The sequence below is a fragment of the Halichoeres trimaculatus genome, unplaced genomic scaffold (genome assembly GCF_033239565.1).
Source record: "Halichoeres trimaculatus isolate MK-OKI-2021-1 unplaced genomic scaffold, fHalTri1.1 fHalTri1_scaffold_20, whole genome shotgun sequence".
Taxonomy (NCBI): Eukaryota; Metazoa; Chordata; class Actinopteri; order Labriformes; family Labridae; genus Halichoeres; species Halichoeres trimaculatus.
Window position 1 is genome coordinate 6,720,919 of NW_027437198.1, and position 20,532 is coordinate 6,741,450.

Genomic DNA, 20,532 nt, shown 5'->3' on the forward strand with positions numbered 1-20,532 from the left:
TCAAGACTTCTGTGTTTCTTATTTATGTTTTATATACACACTGCTCCATGCACATTACACTGTAAACTCCAAAGTTCAAATTACTCAATTGGATTAAGCTATGAAAACTTCAGATTTGTCAATAACTTCAATTTACTCAAATGTCTGAGTTTTCAGTGTTGAAACATGATTTCTGAGTAGATTTAACTTTTGTTACTGTTAAAGTAAGAACAACTTAAAATCATTGGTTCCTGTGTCTGCATTTTGTAATCGTGAGTGAGGAGGGGACGCAGTGGATATCAGAACCTGCTGTAGTTTTACCGTACATTCAGACCAGAAGCGTCAAATTCACTTGTCGACGCTCTGGCCGCTCTCACCGCGCTGCTTGGCAGTAGAAAAGACACGCAGGCAGGGGAAGTGCTGCGAGCTGCCGAAGGGGCGGGGCTTACGAGCCGCGGTGCAGATGTGTCACCCTGGGAGAATCAGCTGCGCTCTGGATGACAACGTTCAGACCCGCTCCTAGACCTCACTTTTCCCCTATTTTTTTCCTTTCTGAAGTGTCCCTCAGGCTTTTCCACCCCTTCCTACAATCAACAACTACAAACAACCTACTAAATCAGGGGTCAACACTTTTTTCCTCACAGGTCCGTCAATCACATCACACACATATACATCAGTTTGCAGGAGAGCAGGATCCACCATGTCTCTTTCTGCATATGAAGAAACATTCTTTTTTTTAATGTCCCTGTAGATAAACAGAGACACATCATACAGCTCCGGGAAGCCAGACCCAGCAACAAAAGTTTGACCTCCATTGTTTATCTTCGTTCCCCCCCTCAAAATCTTCCGCCCGGGAATACAGATCGGCCTGTTATTGGCTGACGCCTCGTTCGCGCTGCTGCTCATTTGCATAAAGTTGAGCTTCTCCCTCATCGCTCTGCTGGCAATGCGCCTCGTGTTCGCCGCCGCCTCGAACGCCCCTCTACGCAGGCGATCATAGAAAATGAATGGCAGCCGGACGCAGACGCTCAGACCGCTTCTGGTGTGAGTGTACGGTTAAACGTGCAGCACTGGCACAGGTTGTCTGGGCTCCGCATGACACGGACAATTTGTAACAAATAAGCTTTAAGCCTTATTTGATTAAAGACATTCAGTAAATTGATTTTCCATAATATTCGTAACTACTTAAGATGCTGAGTTAACTTAACTTAAATTTAATATTCCATTTCTTAGTTTTTTGTTTGTTTGTTTTTTAAGTTTAAGGTTTACGAGCATTTTTTAAGTAAACTCAACTTATCCAGGTTTACAGTGTACTCCTGGAAGGAACAATGCTTTTTGTGTTTCTGTTACATTGGTTTTCTGGATCAGTTTCTTTTGGCTTCACATGTTTTAATTATGATTATCATTTGCAAGGTTAAATAAAATAAAATATAAATGCAACCCTCTTAAAGTGGGAATAAAACGATAAAAAGTTTATTTGATTAAAAGGAATATATGATGCACCACACAGTATACAAAAGTGAATGTAAAAGTAATCTGATTAATCAAAGGTGGTTAATATCTTCTTATAACTAATATATAAGCTTCCAAATTAACAACTATTGTGTAGTAAACCAGGGTCTGAAATTAACCCCCCCCCCCCCCCCCCCCCCCCTCTTCTCCCTAATGTTTTTATGTCAAATCTGTCTTGGATCCAGGATTATCCTGCTCATCCAGGATACTCTCTATTCTCAGTCAAGTCAGTTAATATCTTCTTATAACCAATAACTTCCAAATTAACAATTATTGTGCTGTAAACTACAGTTTCTTTAATCTGCTGAAGTGTTTTTTTCTTAATCTCAAGCCTTTTTGTGAATTAACAAAGGATCTTTCTATCTATCTATCTATCTATCTATCTATCTATCTATCTATCTATCTATCTATCTATCTATCTATCTATCTATCTATCTATCTATCTATTATAACTGGGTGCTAGGCATGCTAGCAGCTTCCACAGTTCATCTATTCCTGTATTCCCATGTCACTGTATATTTTTATACGTCTTGTAAGGGATGAAACTGGAATGTAATTTCCCCTCAGGGATCAATAAAGGATTTCTGATTCTGATTCTGTTTCTGAAGAAGGCTCAAACCAAATTTAGATCAATTTTACACTTCCTACTCTGATTAATGTTCAAGTTCAAACTCATTACATAACACCAGGACATACCTTAGAAAACCACAAAACCCCAAATCACAAGAATAAAATCCAATTTAAAAAATCAGCTGTTTAAGCAAAAAATGTCTAAAATATTCAGTATAAATTCTTATCCTAGAAATAACATATCTGGTTACAATCCATCAGAGGAGTTAGGCCCACCACCCCATGTAAAGATGTAATTCTGCCTTTGATCCAAAAACAAAAAAAAGAAATATGTCAGAGACCTGAAAGAACATCTCTGTGTGTTAAACTCACACCAGGCAGACAAACTAGACTACGAAGCAGAAATAAAAATGTGACAAAAAGGTGGCGCTCAAATCCAGGGGCCTCTTCTTCCTCATCTTCACCCTCTTCCTCTTTGAGACCCTCAGCGGTGCATCTTCTCTTCAGGGCTGAAAAGTCAACCAGAGAGTTTAACAGTAACTTAACGATAATGACTCTTATATTATTCATTGATACTGAGTTAGAAGACTGACCTAAGTCATTAAAGGTAGAGTCTGCAGGATTTTGCTAAAAATGAAAACGTCATCTTTTACTGCTTCATTGTCACTTCTATGTAATTTATGTCACCATTATTTTATATAATTTATGTTTATATTTTTTATACTAAGTTTATATTATTTTCATGTGTGTAAGGCAGCAGCCAACAGTTCAGTATCAGCATTGACTGAGCAGTGAGCACTATGTTGGACTTGAAAATAAACAGTATGACAAAATATTTACTCTAACCTTTTTGAATCCTGCACCTGGTTAATAAGGTATGAAAAAAACTAAAACTAAACTAAAACTAAGCCTTGTTGCAAAAATCAAAACTAAAAAAAAACTAGAATGCCTGCTCTAAAACTAATTGAAACTAAACTATAATGGAAAATAAAATGTCAAAACTAACTAAAACTAAACTATAATGACAAATCCAAAACTATTATAACCTTGGTCAGGATGTTTCTGGGTGGAGAGTAGGTGTGTTTACCTCAGCCAATCACAGTGTGCCTAGTGTACAGGTGGAAGAAGCTGGCTTTGATAGTGGACGTAGCTCGGTGGAAGAAAAACAACCAAAGTGGAATGAAAAGCCAAATAAATAAAGCCATTTACTGAGCAAGGGTGAAGTGACTTTCACTCACTTCAGGGCACTTACAGAGCACCACAGGATGAAGAGCCATGCAAGTTGGCTTTCTCACTGAGCAGATACGTGTCGAATACCTGTGATTAGCTTGTGCTGACATGCCAAACCAGGGGGGTATTCCATGAAGCTGGCTCAGCTCAAAGCCTGGCTTATTTGGTTAGCCTCGCTAACTTTAGCAAGAGTTTGGTTCCACAAACGAGGCTTAGGGCTACGTGGCTTGGTAACCATGGTAAATTAGCCAGCGTGACAAGCCTGGTCCCGGTCAGGCTTAGCTGTGTCTCAGAGAAGGTCAGACCGGCTTCTGAAAGACACTTTGTGAACTGCAGGTGTCACATTAAATCAATCTTGTGCTGTAATGAATCATGTTCTCGGTTGGAAACATAAACTGAGACCTTTTGGTAGCTTTTCTGACACCTACTGTGAAAACCAAAAAAGTCAGAAGGATCGTGAGGCTCCGCTTTCACGGTTCGTATTCATACTGAAAATCAAGATCAAGTGAGCTTTTGCCCTTCAGCTCCACAGGAGGTTTCCATCCTCCCTGAGCTCGCCTTAGGACACCTGCGTGATCCTTTGACAGGTGTATGGAATAACCGTGAATCAACACATGCCAGATACAAGACTGTCTCCTGGTAATGCTGGAAAGTCAGTGGCTGAGTGGTTAGAGTGCAGGATGCAGACTGGAAGTAATTTGCGTTTTACTTTCGGCATGGTCTCGATCCCACCAGTGGTAACTGTTTGAAAATATCTGATTTTCTTTCTTCTGTCACCCTCAAAGTACAGTCAACATATAACAGAATAAAGGCACAAATTGTCTGAAGGTGACAACAGCCACAATTTTCCATAGAAATACATTCCTTTACCGGCGGTCCGTTCTGATCATGATGATAATGTAAAGTTGATTCCACATGGTGAGATAACTTAGTGTTTTCCCTCTATTTGAATATAGGGCACTGTATCACTGTAATCTCTAATAAAAAATGACATGTCATCCATGCATGTTTTTTTTTCTGATGTGTTAGTCAGTGTTTGATGAAACATCTCCACATGATGACACCTAAAACATGATATTCTTGAACCAGCAGTATCTCTGGCTTTATTGATTGCCAGCGTGTTACCCTTTTATTTGATTTTCCCCTTGTAGTCATCATACAACTCTCTGAGGAGTTTTTCCTCCGCTGAGGGAAAGGTCTCCGCTCTTGTTTGAGGATTTCGTCATTTCAACAGTTGACACATCAGGGCTTTTTATCTACCCCAGAAGCGCGCCTAGCCTCTGTTTGGATCAGCCTGGCTTGAATAAGCGTCTCTGAAAATCAGCTGAGCCTCGTTAGTGGAACAAGTTGCAGCCGAGATTAAAGTGCCTGCTTATTCAAGCCACACTTACCGGCCATAGCCCTGCCTGTTTTAGCCAGCTTCGTGGAATACCCCCCCAGGACACAGCTCTTAAATTTCTCTCATGTAGGAACGCAATGCTACAGGTGGTTGCTGGTCTAGTGAGTGTGTTCATGTGGTCATGGTTGGAGGCTGTTGGTGTGTGCTGCTGCTGGCACTGAGCCAAGGAGGAGGAGCCCAGTTTGAATGTTGTGTTTACTAACAAGTAATCAAGATTCCTGCAGACCCTACCTTTAAGATGAGTCAGACTTACCCCAGCAGTTGACGGGCCGGGCAGATCAAAGCTTAAGTGATTAAAAGGTTTGTTCGAATTTCTTTAACAGTTTATATTCAGAACATTATCAAGACAATTAAAGAAACATTTACCAAACTGCAGAAGTTTCTGCATTAAGTGCTTCTCTTTAGCTGGTCATAGTATTGCATCACTTCCTCCAACTTCTTTTTCACGTCTAAAATTGATTTAAAAAAAACCAAGAGATTAGCTCAGGTATAAACCCTGGAATTGTTATTAAATCATTAAAAGTTCAAAATTATCAAAATAATAATGAAAAAATACTGCAGACATTTGCTGAAGACTGGAAAAATATTGATAACATTTCATGTCTTATTATTTCTAAAAACTTTCTGTACCTGGAAGTGACTGATCCTCCTCAAGACTCAGATCGATCGATTCTTTCATTTGGTCCAGTTCTTGCAGGATTTCCTTCTAAACAGATTTCAAACATTTATGATTTACTACTGATTTTTTACCGTTTAAATATTTGCTCTTCATGATGAAGAGCAAAAATGGCTGGCTGTAAACACTGTACTGTTTCGGTCTCAAAAACACCTTCACAGAAAATTAGCCTTTATGTGAGTGAACAGAATCAGGAGGACAGATTAAAATGTGAAACACAGCATGCTCAAAAATTACTTTTAGTAACATAAAATGTGACTGACCGTTAGTCCTGCTAGTTTTAACAGCATGGCATTTTGAGCCTCCATAAACATGCTGTCCTTCCTGGTATGCACATGCTGCACAACGGTTTCCCTCATGCGCTCAAGACAGCCAGTTCCTGAATGTTCCTCTGCAGCTGCAGTTGAATTAAACTTGTTATTAGCTACATATCTCTACTTTATCACAATGCCAGTGTATCTGAATATACAGAAGTTCCAGGTTAAAAACATCAAAATCTATTATCATACCATCATAGCATGGCTGCATGATTCCCTCAATTGTGGCTGTCAAGCTGTTGTAGATTTTTTTTTTGCGTTTCCGGATGATTTTGTTGAGCTTTGTTTTCATCTTTTCTTCCTAAGAGAGGATAAACCAACTATTTGTGTTTTGATGATGAATGTCTCTGTCGCTTTGGCGAAAGTTTTGCACAAGCACAGTGAATAAATGTCAAGTGCAAACATTGTTGACTTAACGATTTACAATAAGATGGTCGTACTCCCGTCTCTTACCTCTGTCCAAAGATATTCCAGCTGCAGCTGCTCATCTTTGTACTTTTCAGCCAGTTTCTTGGTGTCAAGAGAGAAGGAACTGATGGCCCCACCCAGTGGTTTTGACTCATTCCTGAAACATGTCCATGAGTAAATATTTCATTGAGAACAAATGTGAAAATTTCATTTGTGTTCATAGATTCCATTAAATGATTTGCATTGTCACATTGCATGAAATGATTTACTAATTATTCCATCCCTTTAAAGATGGTCTTATGTTGGTGATCACTGATTTCTTACGGGAATGTCTTCCTGAACTCCTTTTCAATGCTCTCAGTCAGCCATCGAGATAACATCACATTCAAGTTTTTCTGTATCCCTGATTTTGTTTTGTAGATGCCGTTGTTCCTGAAAGCAGCCTGCAGTGTCTTTGAAAAACCCCTTCCGTCTTTCTTTTTCTGAAACAAAGAAAGTTTCAATGTTTTATTTAATAAGTATTTCAGTATGAAATGAAAAGTCAGTGGTGATGTTGAAGGAATTTGATATTTAAGCACATACAAGTTGTAAGAAGGTCTTCAAGGCATGTTCATATGACTTTTTGGATTTTTCAACCCCCATGTCAAGGCAGTTTTGAAACAAATCATGGTATCTGTCCATGGACTGTGAGAGCTTCTGTCGTTCACGACTCAAATTTTGTCCAAGCTCACTGAGCACATCTTTTTTGTTGTGGCCCTATAACCAAACAGAGAACATTCAGTTTTTAAAACATCCCACATATTTACTAAAACTATGATCATTAAAAAGTACCATATTTTCTGGACTACAGGTCGCTCCAGAGTACAAGTCGCGTCCATAGACTGTATCACATCAGTCAAAAAATGTGTCAAAAATACATCACTGATCTACCAGTCACATTTATTCAGAGTGATTTGGTATGTTGACAGGATTTCCAGAGAAGAAAATTTGCATGTAACTTTGATAAGTATGTGTATATTAGGAGGTTTAGATATTTTTCCTACAGCACCTTTTATCTGTGACTATAGTTGAGTTTCTGTTTCTCTTCTCTTGGTGCGCTCCTCTCACTTACTTTGTTAATCTCCCTCCTTCCCTGCTTTACTGTGTTTGTTGCTGGTTAGATCGGTGCAGCGTGAGCTTATATGAGCTCCATCAGATAAACATCCTCTACGTTAAAAAGTCCTGACACTAGTTTGTGACTCAGATCCCAAAAAACTGTCCACAACAGAAGAAGGTGCAAGCTAATTTTAATTTTTCTAAATCACGTTATCGGGCACTAAACACCAGGGTCTGTCAGGCTGTCCAAGCCCGAGATGCAGAGCTTCTGTCAGCACACAGTACTATTGGAAAAAACTATGAAAAAAGTGTGACACGTAGTCCAGAAAATGCGGTATTATACTGAAACACACAAAAACATTGCTGCTGGATCTTACAGCTCTTCCACTCCTGGCTCCTTGAATCAGGGACAGAATCCCCTTTGCTCCTGACACATAGTTCAATGTCTCTGAGTGACTGTCGTTGAGCTTTCTCAGCTCTTCCTGGAGTTTGGGAATTTCTAAAAAGAAATCACATTGCAGGTCTCACACAGCTATTGCTCTGGATACTTCCAACATCTTAAAGAAAATATTTCACCCACACTTTTCACAGGGCATAACGTACCAGTTTCATTTGGCTCCAGCTTTGTTTTCTCCAGAAACTCTTTGGCGCTCACTGTGAACACTTCAAAACAGTCTTGACTGAAATGTTTCTGAAAAGAAAGGAGCATTTTCTAGTTGTGGTTGACATTATCAAACAACTTTGCGTATAAAACTCACCTGCACCTCCTCTTTCTGGGTGAAACTTTTTTTCACTTTTTGCTTGGCCTTATTGTTCCTCACAGCACTGTGAGAAGAGATAAGCAAAGTATGCACATAAAGAGTAAACTGATTGAAAAATAAGACCCAGTAGATCATCTCTCAAACTGTTCTTTTATAGTTCTTATGCCTGCTCCAGAACACATATCCATCCATTTCTGATTTCAATCCTCAAGTATTTTTATTTAGTTTATGTCTGCTTCTCTTTGTTAGTTTGACCAAACTGAACGGGGGCCTGGACTTTATTTCCTTACAACCAGGGCAAAAAGTTTCCAGAATATTTTTAACTGATGTACAGTTTGCAAAATGTAGGGGGACAGCCGTATGAATGTGGTGTGAATGGGTGAATGTGACAAATAATGACAAAGCACTTTGAGTGGTCTGAACACTCCCTGAACTAATTCCACTCAGGCCCCATTTAGGCCCTGTTTACATGACAATACTTCATCCGAAAGAGCTTAAACACAGTGAAAGAAATCTGTGTTTACATGGAAACACTGAGGGACTGAAAACACTGTAGTAAGCATGCCAGGGCTGTAGGTGGTGCTATAACTGTCTTGTCCAGAAGCAGCTTTTGGTAGATCTCCACCCAAGTAGAGTTGAGCTGATCATCTGGTGTATTGGGGAAAACTAAGAGCAGAAGTAGAGCAACAGATGCTCAGTTTGTTAAAGACAGTCAGCAGATTCAGCAGATTGAGCAGCACAAGCACAACACGGTCGACCAGGACAATTGTAACAACTTAACTGTTGGACTGTCTTATGCACTTGTGCAAAGCAGAGCGTGATGTCAGTGTTTCAACTAAAAAGTCCAGCTTACTGTTTAAAAACAAAAGTATCATAATATTTTGGCCTTGCATTTAGACGGAAATGGCATTCTGCACAAGACAGATATAGCGCCAACAACAGGCCTGGCATGCTGGCATACATTTACGTTTTCAGTCCCTCAGAAACACACACACACACACACGCACACGCACACGCACACGCACACACACACACACACACACACACACACACACACACACACACACACACACACACACACACACACACACACACACTCACAGATTTTTTTCACTGTGTTTTAGTGTTTAGTGTTTCTGGATGAAACCTCGTGTAAATGAGGCCTTAGAGCCTTCCTAAGGAAGGGGCCTTCCGATCGTAGGGGACAGACACCATGACACCACTGAACGGTGCCTGTGTGTTTTAAATTTGAAATTGCTTTATTGTTTTGATACAGCTCCCACACTTTCAAGTGAAAGCACTGTGCTGTAAAGCTGGACTGTCACTTCTTTGTAACTATTTCTGATAACGTGCTGCTGACCCCTTGGTCCATCATCCCTGTGATAGAGATCCTGATCCCAAAGGGGGTTTTTCTGGTTAAATAAAGACAAGTGGCAGTGTATTATAAACACACACCATTTACCATTTAAAAACATCACTTACAGATTCTTTACATCGTCGATAAAATCGGACAAGGTGCAGATGAAGTGAATTTGCTGACACTGGCCTCCATTTCCCATAAGTCTGAGGGTATTTTTCAGAATGTCCCAGGCTTCTTTTTCTGATTCTGCTCTTTTGATCTCTGTCACTATCCACACAGTGGAACAGTCTCCCACAACCTAGAAGGGTAAAATCTAAGTTTATTACCAGTTACTAAATGAAAGTGGTTTGTCATGAAGTAATTCTACGGAGGGAGTCAAATAAATGATTATACATTACAAAAACTCACCTCTCTCCACATTTTATCTCTGATTTTGTTGCGGTCTCCACTTCCAGGCAGGTCCACCAGTGTGACATGCTGGAGGAGCTCATTGTTTGGCACCCTGACGGTCACACACTTCACCAGAGGCCACAGGTACTTCTTTGCATCTCCACCCTCTCCATCCTCTGGGTCACGTCTTGTGTATTTCACAAGTTCTTCAGACAGCTCTTTGGACTGAATTGATAATATCAAGGATGATATTTTAAATGTGTCATGATGACAATCTCTGACAAGCAGAGATGTGAAGGATCTGAATAACTTTAGATTTGGATTGAAAATATTGAGGATTCTATCTTATTTACAATACTTCTTATTTTCTGAATCTTCTGAATACTTGCTCAGTTTATCTCAAACTGCATCTTATTGGAACAATGACAAGGCAGAACAAGAATTCTTTCCATTAACTGTTTACTGTATGAACATAAGCAAAAAGGGAAAATAGTGAAGATCTGTTTTTTCTTACTGAGTTAAAGGAAATGGTCTTCTTCCCGGACTCAATCATTTTTCGGATTTCTTTATTTTTGTTGTCAGTCCAGGGATCCTGCAGGGATCTGATTCTCTCCCAGTCCTGTCCATACAGTGCAGGGAGTCTTTCAGAGTCATCAAGGTCAACATCATCTTCATCGTTGTCATCTTCATTGTCATCGTCATCATCATCTTCATGATCCTCTCCGTTGTCTGGGTCTGTTCGGTGGAATTCCTTACAGTACCATAAATCGTTGTCGTATTCCTGAAGCAAATAATGATCATTCAACTTATTTGGATTGAACAAAATGCAATTAAGGACTGGAGAAAAAAAAACAAACATTTATTTGAAACTACAGAGTAACTCTTTAAAAAGCGACCCGTTTGCTGATTTTACCTCTTTGGTGATGAATTCAATCTCTGCTTCATAATTCTGGTTCTTTGTGTTAGCCTCCACTTTGATCATGACTGTGGTGCACGCACTGAGATCCCCTGAGGGCAGGAGGTCTTTCTCTCCGATGACGGCATTAATCAAAGAACTCTTTCCAGCTCCTGTTTTTCCAAAGACACCGACCAGCTCCCTTTTTTCTGTCTCCAACTCACTGATTTTATTCCTGTTGTACAAGAGTTTAAAATGTTTCCATCAATTAGAATCTGACTGTAAGTCGTGGAGGAAAGCTTGTGCGTGTTCAGCATTTATCTATGCAGAAAAAATCACCCAGGGTGTAAATAGCCAGAACCACCTCTGCAGTCAATCACAACATGAGGGGGCAAAAGCTTGAAGATTCTTCATTATCATGGCCAACATGTTTTTGTAGTGATTGGGTACATTACTGGCAACATTTAAGCAACCATAAAAACTTTAAATTGCACTGAACTGACACAATTATCATTACAGGTAACAGGATAAAACACTGCAATTCAATCACAGTTGTTTTTGACATTAAAAGTCTATTACTACTTATTCTGAGTGTGCCAATGCAATGATTATAACATATCTGTTTTTAATTAAACAAATTTTGAAACACTGCATTATCACGACATCATCATCACACAGCTTCTTCAAGATGTATCTAAAAACATGCAATATCATTTTACTTATATGATTATTAATAATTATCAATTCAAAATTGAGACATAATAACTATCTCAGAGGTAGTATAGAGTGACAAAATGTTTTTCTTACTTCAGAAAAGTATTGAGCTTTTTACTGTCTTGGTCATCTAGCTTGTCCTGGATACCCGTCATGATGGTTTTCACTTCCTTTAGCATGACTGTTTCTGTTGGCATAAATGTATTAAAATAAATGAATAAAAAGATAGATAAATAAATAAATAAATAAATAAATAAATAAATAAATAAATAAATAAATAAATAAATAAATAAATAAAAAGAATGGAAAGGTTGTGCTACTAAAGTGAAAATGACAGAAGCGTGTCCTTTTAAAAGTCATTAGAGGAGGCTTTGGTTTGTTCCCGCTGTCGTCACTAATCTCTAAACAACTGCCACCACTGGTGACAGAGTTCAGTTTGGAGAGGCAGAGGGATGTTTTTTTCTTTTTATCTAATAATAATAATAATAATAGTAATAATAATATAAACAACATGGGAGGATGGCAGGAAAGAGGGGCTAAATATGGTAGTTTCCTGGCCAAAATGGGAGACTTGACAGCTATGGATCTAATAAAAATTGGAAAATCCTTTCTGTTGAAAAGACAGGAAAAAGCATTGAAGAGGTATAGCAATAACAAAACCTTTTTTTGGTTGCTTGTTTGTTTGCCCAAAGTAGTATGTAAATGTCCTGACAAAAAAATATTCATTTACATGAATATGGAATGTCTTGTCGCTGCTTCTTGGCTGGTGGACTGCTGGACTCCCCCTGAGGTGCCTCCTGTCTTTTTTCTTATCATTTTGATTGAAAATGAAGTTATTGCTCTTAAAACACTACTTAGTACCAAAAATAGTAATTTAAAGCAGAGCACCTTACCTTGATCATTTGTGCTTCTGCTGGCCGAAACCTGGGGATGACAAAGTAAGTAATGCTGTAAACTGAGTGATAGGATTTCTTATTCCACACAGATTTTAGTCTGAAGCAAAGTTCACTCACAGACTACTTTATTAGGCACACCTGTCCAACTGCTGGTTAACGCAAATTTCTAATCAACCAATCACATGGCAGCAACTCACTGCATTAAGGCAAGTAGACATGGTCAAGACGATCTGCTGCAGTTCAAACCCAGCATCAGAATGGGGAAGAAAGGTGATTTAAGAGACTTTAGACGTGGCATGGTTGTCAGTGCCAGAAGGGATGGTCTGGATATTTCAGAAACTGCTAATCTACTGGGATTTTCACCCACAACCATCTCTGGGGTTTACAGAGAATGGTCCCAAAAAGAGAAAATATCCAGTTAGCGGCAGTTCTGTGTGCCAAAATGCCTTGTAGACGCCAGAGGTCAGAGGAGAATGGACAGACTGGTTGGAGCTGATAGAAAGGCAACAGTAACTCAAATAACCACTGGTTACAACCGAGGTCTGCAGAAGAGCATCTCTGAACACACAACACGTCCAACCTTGAGGCAGATGGGCTACAGCAGCAGAAGACCACACTGGGTGACCCTCCTGTCAGCTAAGAACAGGAAACTGAGGCTACAATTCACACAGCAACACCAAAACTGGACAATAGAAGATTGGAAAAACGTTGCCTGGTCTGATGAGTCTGGATTTCTGCTCCACATTCGGATGGTAGGGTCAGAATTTGGCATCAACAACATGAAAGCATGGATCCATCCTGCCTTGTATCAACGGTTCAGGCTGCTGCTGGTGGTGTGGGGGATATTTTCTTGGCTCACTTTGGGCCCCTTAGTACCAACTGAGCATGGTTTAAAGTCCACAGCCTACCTGAGTATTGTTGCTGACCATGTCCATCCCTTTATGAGCACAGTGTACCCATCTTCTGATGGCTACTTCCAGCAGGATAACGCTCCATGTCATAAAGCTGGAATCATCTCAGACTGATTTCTTTAACATGACAATGAGTTCCCTGTACTCAAATGTCCTCCACAGTCCCCAGATCTCAATCCAATAGAGCACCTTTGGGATGTGGTGGAACGGGAAATTCTCATCAGTACTAGCAAGGTGTACCTAATAAAGTGGCCAGTGAGTGTATGTCAGGCTTGGTTAGGCAAATCTTCAGAGACAAACAGCATCTTTTAAAGGACACATTCATTTTCATCCTTACATGAGCAGGATGAGCTGCTGCTTCAGGCCCCTCCTGTTGACAGGGCAGAAACACACATCAGAGGATGAGCAAAGCCACAGCCAACATTTTGAGCATCCTCTGAAAAAAGATCCTTTTATTGCTCTTACACTTGAGTCTTACAATCCTTTTATCAGTTAGTGCCTCTAAATCTGGGATTGATGGTCATCTGAATTCTAAATATATGGATCTGCACAAAGTGAAGAGTTAAATTAAATGTGGGATCACAGTTAATTACCTGTAGCAACTGGAATCTCTTCTTGAATTTTGCCCTAGGTCCGACTTTTGGGATCAAGTCTCTGATGTCTGTATCACTGAGACAGTGAAAACTTTCCTCATCAACGCCTTGGTCTGTTTTTAGAAACACAATCAGTAGAAATGAAACAATTTCATGAATGACGGATGTCAGCCAGTCTCGTGCTGCAGAGTCATGTCGCAACACTTTAAGTCACTTTAAGCATCTGCTTTTCTGTTAAAGACCCGTACAAATCGATCTACTTTACCTTGAAAATTTCCTATCCATTCTGTAAGTCCCCATTCGGTCAACTTCTTACGAACAAAGTCATCCATGACTGGTCACAGCAACTGTAAGGTAATTACATAATCATACTTACACAGGTTTTTACAACTGAATCTCAGAAATTTATTAAGTTTTATACGTTTCTTATATTCTTATTAAAACAAATATAAGAAACAATGTTCTCTTCTTTTTTTCTTATTCCTATCAATACAGTATATTAACTTTCCTGTCCTGGGTTGCCCAGATACTGCGATCTGTACTTTTCAACTTGAATTTTCAGATCTGAATTTTGACAAGTTGAATTTAGAATTGAATTTGAGCAACCCAAATCTTTTGTTGTTGAGTTGTGAAACTTGAATTTTTGGATCTGGATTTTTAATCAGAGAATATTTCGGGATCTGGATTTTCAGTTGGTGAATTCAGGGCAATAAATTCAGATACATTCTTTTCATAGAAAAATAGTTCAATGTCATGAATTCAGTGGTGTTTTTATTTCAGTATTTAACATTCAGTGACTGTTCAAATTCATATTATTTTGTCTCTTTTTTGCTTCCATACATTTGTGAAAAAAGTTCATAAAATTTAAGTCAACTGAACTCCTGGTAAGACTGTGTCTTTTTTTTTTTTTTTCCGTTAAAACTAGGGCTGTCCTTTTAACGTGTTAATTAGATTAATTAATTACACTGCAAATTAACACGTTGTGAAAAGTTAACGCAGATTAACCTGGATCCCAAATCCCCGGGGGGTTCAAAAACGCAAATGTCTGGCTTTTACTAATCATTTGTCCTGTTCAAAAGCTGTATAAAAAAAAAAAAAAAAAAAAAAAAAGTGGCGTACTCGTCAGATTCTCAAATTTCCTACGATCCCTGAATGTATCACACCTGACGTCACCAACCTGCTTTACACTGGGGGAAACGAGAGATTTTTGTGAGACGGCCGTCCACATCGCGTTTATTCGCACGTTCTTTTTGAAAATCTGCAGAAAATCAACCGTTTGCTCTAGCTCAATTCTATAAAAAACAGATAATTGTACACTAATTACTGCATTAAATAAGCTCTGAATGATCGATATATGTCCTGTATTTAAATCTAAAGAATTCTTTGGAAATTCCCTTGTGTCTTCCTGTCATGTTTCAGCTTGGGGCTGCTCTGCACCGATGAGCAACCGTTTGTGTGTTCAGAGCATGTAAAAATGATATACCTCTTCTTTGATCCAAGACTTGAATAAAGTGTTTTGTACATAGTTCTTCACAGTTTTAACTGTTGTAAAGTAAACATTCACGTTCCGCCTTTCTTTATGAATGGTTTAATGCATTCTGGTTCGTTTATGTGGTTGAGACATTGTTGAGTTACATCTGTCTTTAGCCCTGGTTCTCCTGACCTCATAGAAGTGTAGAAGTTTATATTGCAGTGAAAAATGAGTCCACAGTGAGTAAAAATATGACAGAAGCAAAAAACTGGCCTAAAATTCAAATTTGCTACAATTTTTTAATGTCCTAGAATTCAAATTCTTTATTTTGGGACCTTTAGCAGATATGAGATTAAAATGTGATTTAGTAGATTAATTAATTACAAATCCTGTAATCAATTAGATTATTATTTTTTAATCGCCTGACAGCACTGGTTAAAACATCAACCAGATTCATTCAGCTAGATGCTCCAAAATGTACTCAGGAACACTTTTCAATTATTTACCCAACCTGTCTGTGTACATCACAGATCTCCCCCTCTTCGAGTCACATAGCAGTTTACAGTCGAATGAAAACAAGACAGTTTCATCAGTGAGGGTTATTTAACCAACTGAAAATTATATTCTTTTCTTACCTTACACAGTGATACTTCAGGTCATTTGGAGTCTTAAGACACTGGTTTGGAGTAAAATGCAAAAGGTTCCAAATAAAAAAAAGTTTTTATTCTTTTTATTGAGCTGAACCAAACGTTAGTAAGCAGATGATAAATCAGAACCTATAGTTCAAACCTCTTGCTGGGACACGAACGGTGACTAAAGCTCTTCCTGTTTGTCTTCTAAGTTGTACCCATATAAGAGCTTATTTGAATGGGTTGGGCTGTTAGTTTCATTTCACTGTAAGACTCCTTTTGCCCTTGCCTGACAGAGGCCTTATGTAACCTCTGGATTATTGAGGCCTCTTCATAGGATCTGTATTAAATATTTGAGCTACAAAACTTTTAGCTTTTGGTTAAAACAATTAAAAATATATTTGATATAAAACCTTGAAACAGAACTTTACTGTCAACCACTGCTGTCAGATGAAAATGCTGGCTTACATTGGAATATTCCTAAACATGAAGCAATTTTAAAACTTTGCAAAAATATTAGTCTTTATTTTTTAACTTAAATGTAAGATTTTTAGTATGACACTACCAGAGACATAACTCTCATTGTTGCTACACTGCTGATCCCTGCTGCTTGTCTGGGGTACTTACACTTAAAGACTGGAATGATGGAGACAGGGGAAAAGAAGAAACTAACAGGAACAAATGCCTCAGAGATAAGATATCTCATTGATGTTGGCCTGAGGACGACCATAATGCACAACATATCCAAATGTTACCTGAAGCCTAAAACTCTAACTGTGAATGTGCGCATTATGAGAACTGAGCAGAGAGTGTGACAGTAGATAAAGCGAGTCGTATGAGCTGCTGCAGAAACTAACATCACATTAAAACCAAAGCACAGGGGAGAAGACATTACACAAAACCTTTCCTTTAAACTCCATGTTAGCCCATAACCACAATTCATTAAAATCTTATTGATGTTTATAAGACAATTTCATCAGTGAGGGTTACTTAACCAACTGAAAAATCTATCCTTTTCTTACCTTACACGGTGATACTTCAGGTTATCTGGAGTCTTAAGATAGTGGCTTGGTGTAAAATGCAAAAGGTTCCAAAAAAAAGGCAGTTTCTATTCTTTTTATTGAGCTGAACCAAACGTTAGTAAACAGATGATAAATCAGAACTTATTCTTCATTCCTCTTGCTGCAACACAAACGGTAACTAAAGCTCTTCCTGTTTGTTGTACTTATATAAGTGCTTCTTTGAATGGGTTGGGCTGTAAGTTTCATTTCTCTGTAAGATTCCTTTTGCCCTTGCCCTTGACAGAGGCCTTATGTAACCTCAGGATCAGTGAGGCCTCTTCAAAGAATCTGGATTAAATATTTGAGTTACAAAACTTTAAGCTTTTGGTTAAAACAATTTAAAATATATCTGATATAAAACCTTGAAACAGAACTTTACTGTCAACCACTGCTGTCAGATGAAAGTGCTGGATTACATTTGAATATTCCTAAACATGAAGCAATTTTAACACTTTGCAAAAAATATTGGTCTTTATTTTCTAACTTAAATGTCAGATTTTTAGTATGACACTACCAGAGACATAACTCTCATTGTTGCTACACTGCTGATCCCTGCTGCTTGTTTGGGGAACCTACACTTAAAGACTGGAATGATGGAGACAGTCAATGGGGAAAAGAAGAAACTAACAGGAACAAATGTCTCAGAGATACGATATCTCATTGATGTTGGCCTGAGGACGACCATAATGCACAACATATCCAAATGTTACCTGAAGCCTAAAACTCTAACTGTGAATGTGCGCATTATGAGAGCTGAGCAGAGAGTGTGACAGTAGATAAAGCGAGTCGTATGAGCTGCTGCAGAAACTAACATCACATTAAAACCAAAGCACAGGGGAGAAGACATTACACAAAACCTTTCCTTTAAACTCCATGTTAGCCCGTAACCACAATTCATTAATATCTTATTGATGTTTATAAGACAATTTCATCAGTGAGGGTTACTTAACCAACTGAAAAATCTATCCTTTTCTTACCTTACACGGTGATACTTCAGGTTATTTGGAGTCTTAAGATAGTGGCTTAGTGTAAAATGCAAAAGGTGCTAAAAAAGGCAGTTTCTCTTCTTTTTATTGAGCTGAACCTAACGTTAGTAAGCAGATGATAAATCAGAACCTATTCTTCATTCCTCTTGCTGGGACACGAACGGTAACTAAAGCTCTCCCTGTGTCTCTTCCTGTTTGTTGTACCTACACTGTAAAAAATTTCACCGTAAAATTACAGTAAGTTACTGGTTAGTAATTGCATTACTTTCACAGCAAGTTGCTGTTAATATTTTCACAGCAATTTACCGTAAGTGATACACAGTAGTTTACTGTAATTGTTTCACAGTAGTTTACATTAGAAAAACAACACTTTACTGTTAATTCACGGTTGCCAGGCCCAAGGAATTACCGTAAAACAGGACAAGCAGCCTATGCTGTGGAGCACAACCAGGCAGCCAGGCAGCCAAGACAAGCAGCCTATGTCATGGAGCACACACAGCCAGCCAGCACAGTGGCCCATAGACAGGCAGCTGGTCTATGCCATAGAGCACAGACACACTGGCCCTGCGTGGTATCTTAATGTGCATCAGGGTCTCATATCCACAGTGTTACCTCCTCACCCATGGTTTTCCTTTTGGGTTTTGCAGATTATTGAGTTGAAACAACTGAAAAGTTTAAGTTGTACTGATGCAAAATGTTGATTTGAGAAGAATGAAAATATTTAGTTTATTTGACCTATTAAGTTGTGTTAAATGAACTAGTTAATTTCATTTCAAAGAACTTAATTTATTTTGGTGTGACCAATTGAAGCAATTCATTTAAGTTGGTCCAACTACGGCACTTGGTGGGTCTTTGACTTGACTTAAATAAAATGAGTTAATGTAACACAATAAGATTACATTTCTCATGCAAACACGATTTAATTGAGTAGATGTAACATTTAAGGTGTGTGCCTTTCAAATCAGATTGAAGCATCTGAGTTCACAAGATGATTTATTTAAAGTGGTTTGTTAAATCACATCATTAATGCAGCAGATATAAATAACTCCTGCGGTCAGATGCTTTGTTTTAAACTGGAGAGTGTGTGCGCTTCATAAAGACCAATGTAAGCTCTGAATCATAAAGGAACATTGATGTTTGTTCAATCAGCATAAATAAAACATGTAGCTTCTACTAAATTATTTCATGTTCAGTGGTTAAACATGATTTAATCATGTTGTTTCAGAGATTCCCTTTTCACAGTGTAAGCTGACATACAGTCTTTGTTTCTAACGTGATCTAAAAATGATTTTGTACTCCTATTATTGACAAAGGAACAGTTTACATCTGTGCTGGGAGCTGGCCCACACGGTGACGCGCTTCATGGCCTCTGATGCGCGCCCCGATGGTCAGTCTGTTCTCCCGGTTGCTGAGGTAACAGAGGCTCTGACCGTCTCCGCTACCGGCTCTTTCCAGCACACTTTTTCTGCGCTGGCATGGATCATTCAGACCAAGCAGTCGCTGCGCCTCGGCCGCAATAAAAAAGCGTCAGAAAAGCAAATAAAAAAGCGTCAGTGAAAAGAGGAATTAATATGATGGACTTCACACTAGTTCTAAATGACAATATGTAGATAAAGCAAAGGTGGAAAACAAGGGTACAATAACTTGACAGAATATGTTAAACTTACTTTGGAGGCATCAACCTTCAAAATGTTGAAAATCTGCTGCACGTCCCACAATTCAGTTCATAGAATTTGTTGTGTTTTTGCAGTGGATAGTCTTAATACAGCATTTCATGGTGAAATAATGCAATAAAATGCTGTAAAATCCTGGTAATAATTGAAACAGCAAATATCACAGCAGTTGACTGTAGTAATACTGTTGTTATTGTAAATTTTAAAATTACAGTCTTATATTGTAATTATTACAGTTAAGTCCTGTAAAGTTGTAATACAGCAATTTACTGTGAGAAAATACAGTGAAACATTGTAAAATCCTGGTAATTTTTTTACAGTGTACCTCTCATGTGGCTGACGAGTGCCAACTCGCCCATAGCTTCCACTGCAATCTCCTTTTTACATACATTGCAGTATGCTGCACGGGGATTTGCGCATACGTTTAATCCAAAATTTGTATTTCTCTTTCTCCAGGCAACGGTCATTGAAGCGGCAGCCTCCCGGCATGCTGTTTAAGGAACAATCCTCATGGGGGAGACATCACAACGCACATATAAACAGACCAGTTCTGTTACACCCACGAGCCCATCAGATGGAACGTTTTTTCCCCCACAATTTTATTTTATTTCTCTCTATTTGATCGATCTGTTGAGTTAGGAAGCTGAGTACTGAGTTATATACAATTATAAATTCAAGCATTCTCAAGCACTTGAATAGAAAATCAAGTACTTTTCAAGTGCTTGAGAATAAAACATGAAAAAATAAGCATTTTCAAGGATTTCAAGGACCTGTACGTACCCTGAATGCTTAGCTTTATTTACCTAATGGTAACTGCAGCAGCATGTCAAGACACAATATTTGTCCTGCTGCAGCTGAAGAGTTTGGATTTCTTCAGGCGCCTCTCCTTCTGGGTCAGACTCTGGATCAAACTGGGCTGACTAAACCACGGCGCTTCTATGAGCCACATTTACGCACTCTGTGTAAACACTGCAGCATTTTACCAGAGCGAAAGCCACACCCTCGT

At 38.7% G+C, this 20,532-nt stretch overlaps 1 protein-coding gene across 4 annotated transcripts; it reads right to left on the reverse strand.

The window, feature by feature from the left end:
• Positions 1 to 1,647: 1,647 nt before the first annotated feature.
• LOC141809631 (nuclear GTPase SLIP-GC-like) lies at positions 1,648 to 18,021 on the reverse strand. Of its 4 annotated transcripts, none has more exons than XM_074696739.1 (21): positions 17,845 to 18,021; positions 13,972 to 14,053; positions 13,707 to 13,819; positions 13,451 to 13,483; positions 12,200 to 12,230; positions 11,400 to 11,493; positions 10,611 to 10,827; positions 10,212 to 10,478; positions 9,716 to 9,922; positions 9,430 to 9,605; positions 7,945 to 8,011; positions 7,790 to 7,877; positions 7,564 to 7,685; positions 6,674 to 6,847; positions 6,416 to 6,573; positions 6,137 to 6,248; positions 5,876 to 5,984; positions 5,630 to 5,763; positions 5,321 to 5,396; positions 5,057 to 5,139; positions 1,648 to 2,570 (listed from the first exon to the last, which is right to left on the reverse strand). In XM_074696739.1, the coding sequence occupies exons 2-20, from the start codon at positions 14,036 to 14,038 to the stop codon at positions 5,078 to 5,080; spliced, it is 2,307 nt and encodes a 768-aa protein (XP_074552840.1). In that variant the 5' UTR covers positions 14,039 to 14,053; positions 17,845 to 18,021; the 3' UTR covers positions 1,648 to 2,570; positions 5,057 to 5,077. The 4 variants fall into 4 exon arrangements, with proteins under 4 accessions (XP_074552840.1, XP_074552841.1, XP_074552842.1 ...); XM_074696740.1 differs by lacking the exon at positions 17,845 to 18,021 and adding an exon at positions 16,829 to 16,977; XM_074696741.1 differs by lacking the exon at positions 17,845 to 18,021 and adding an exon at positions 15,813 to 15,973.
• Positions 18,022 to 20,532: the final 2,511 nt, after the last annotated feature.